Raw genomic sequence first — 540 nt, forward strand, 5'->3', positions numbered from 1 at the left:
CAAGGTCCCCTGCAAGAAGAAGCTGGGTGGGGAGGGAGACACCGACCCGGGTGCCCTGTCCAATGATGGCTCTGAAGATGGTCCGTCGGTGGCTGATGAGACAAGTAATGATGGTTTTGACTCGCTGGAGAAGCGCTGTATTGATAAGGACAAGTCAAAGAAGGCATCTGGTGCTAAACCAGAGAAGATCCCTTCCAAAAGCTTAAAGTCTGCCAGACCCATTGCTCCAGCCATCCCCCCCCAGCCGATTTACACCTTCCAGACGGCCACCCTCACCACTGCCACGGGTTCCTCCACGGGTCTCGCCACTACCGTGGTCCAGACCATGCCCAACAGCCCACAGCTCAAACCTATCCAGCCCAAGCCTACAGTGATGGGAGAACCCTTCACAGTCAACCCTGCCCTCACCCCTTCCAAGGAGAAGAAGAAGAAGGACAAGAAGAAGAAGGAACCCAAGGAAGTAGAAAACCCTCTGACTCCTGGAAAAGCCTGCAGAGCGGAGGAAGGCAAGAGCCCTTTCCGGGGGGAGTCCAGCGACCT

The 540-nt window shown here is 56.1% G+C and overlaps 1 protein-coding gene across 1 annotated transcript in view; it reads left to right on the plus strand.

Moving 5' to 3' along the window:
- The window catches only part of ZNF609 (zinc finger protein 609), a gene marked incomplete at both ends in the record, with an annotated part of 4,599 nt that overhangs the window by 1,174 nt on the left and 2,885 nt on the right, over window positions 1-540 (plus strand). The window contains one exon of the mRNA XM_010081649.1: window positions 5-540. Within this exon, the coding sequence (XP_010079951.1) occupies window positions 5-540 (536 nt within the window). The remainder of the gene's footprint in view (window positions 1-4) is intronic.

Source organism: Pterocles gutturalis, unplaced genomic scaffold, assembly GCF_000699245.1.
Source record: "Pterocles gutturalis isolate BGI_N339 unplaced genomic scaffold, ASM69924v1 scaffold21676, whole genome shotgun sequence".
Lineage (NCBI taxonomy): Eukaryota > Metazoa > Chordata > Aves > Pterocliformes > Pteroclidae > Pterocles > Pterocles gutturalis.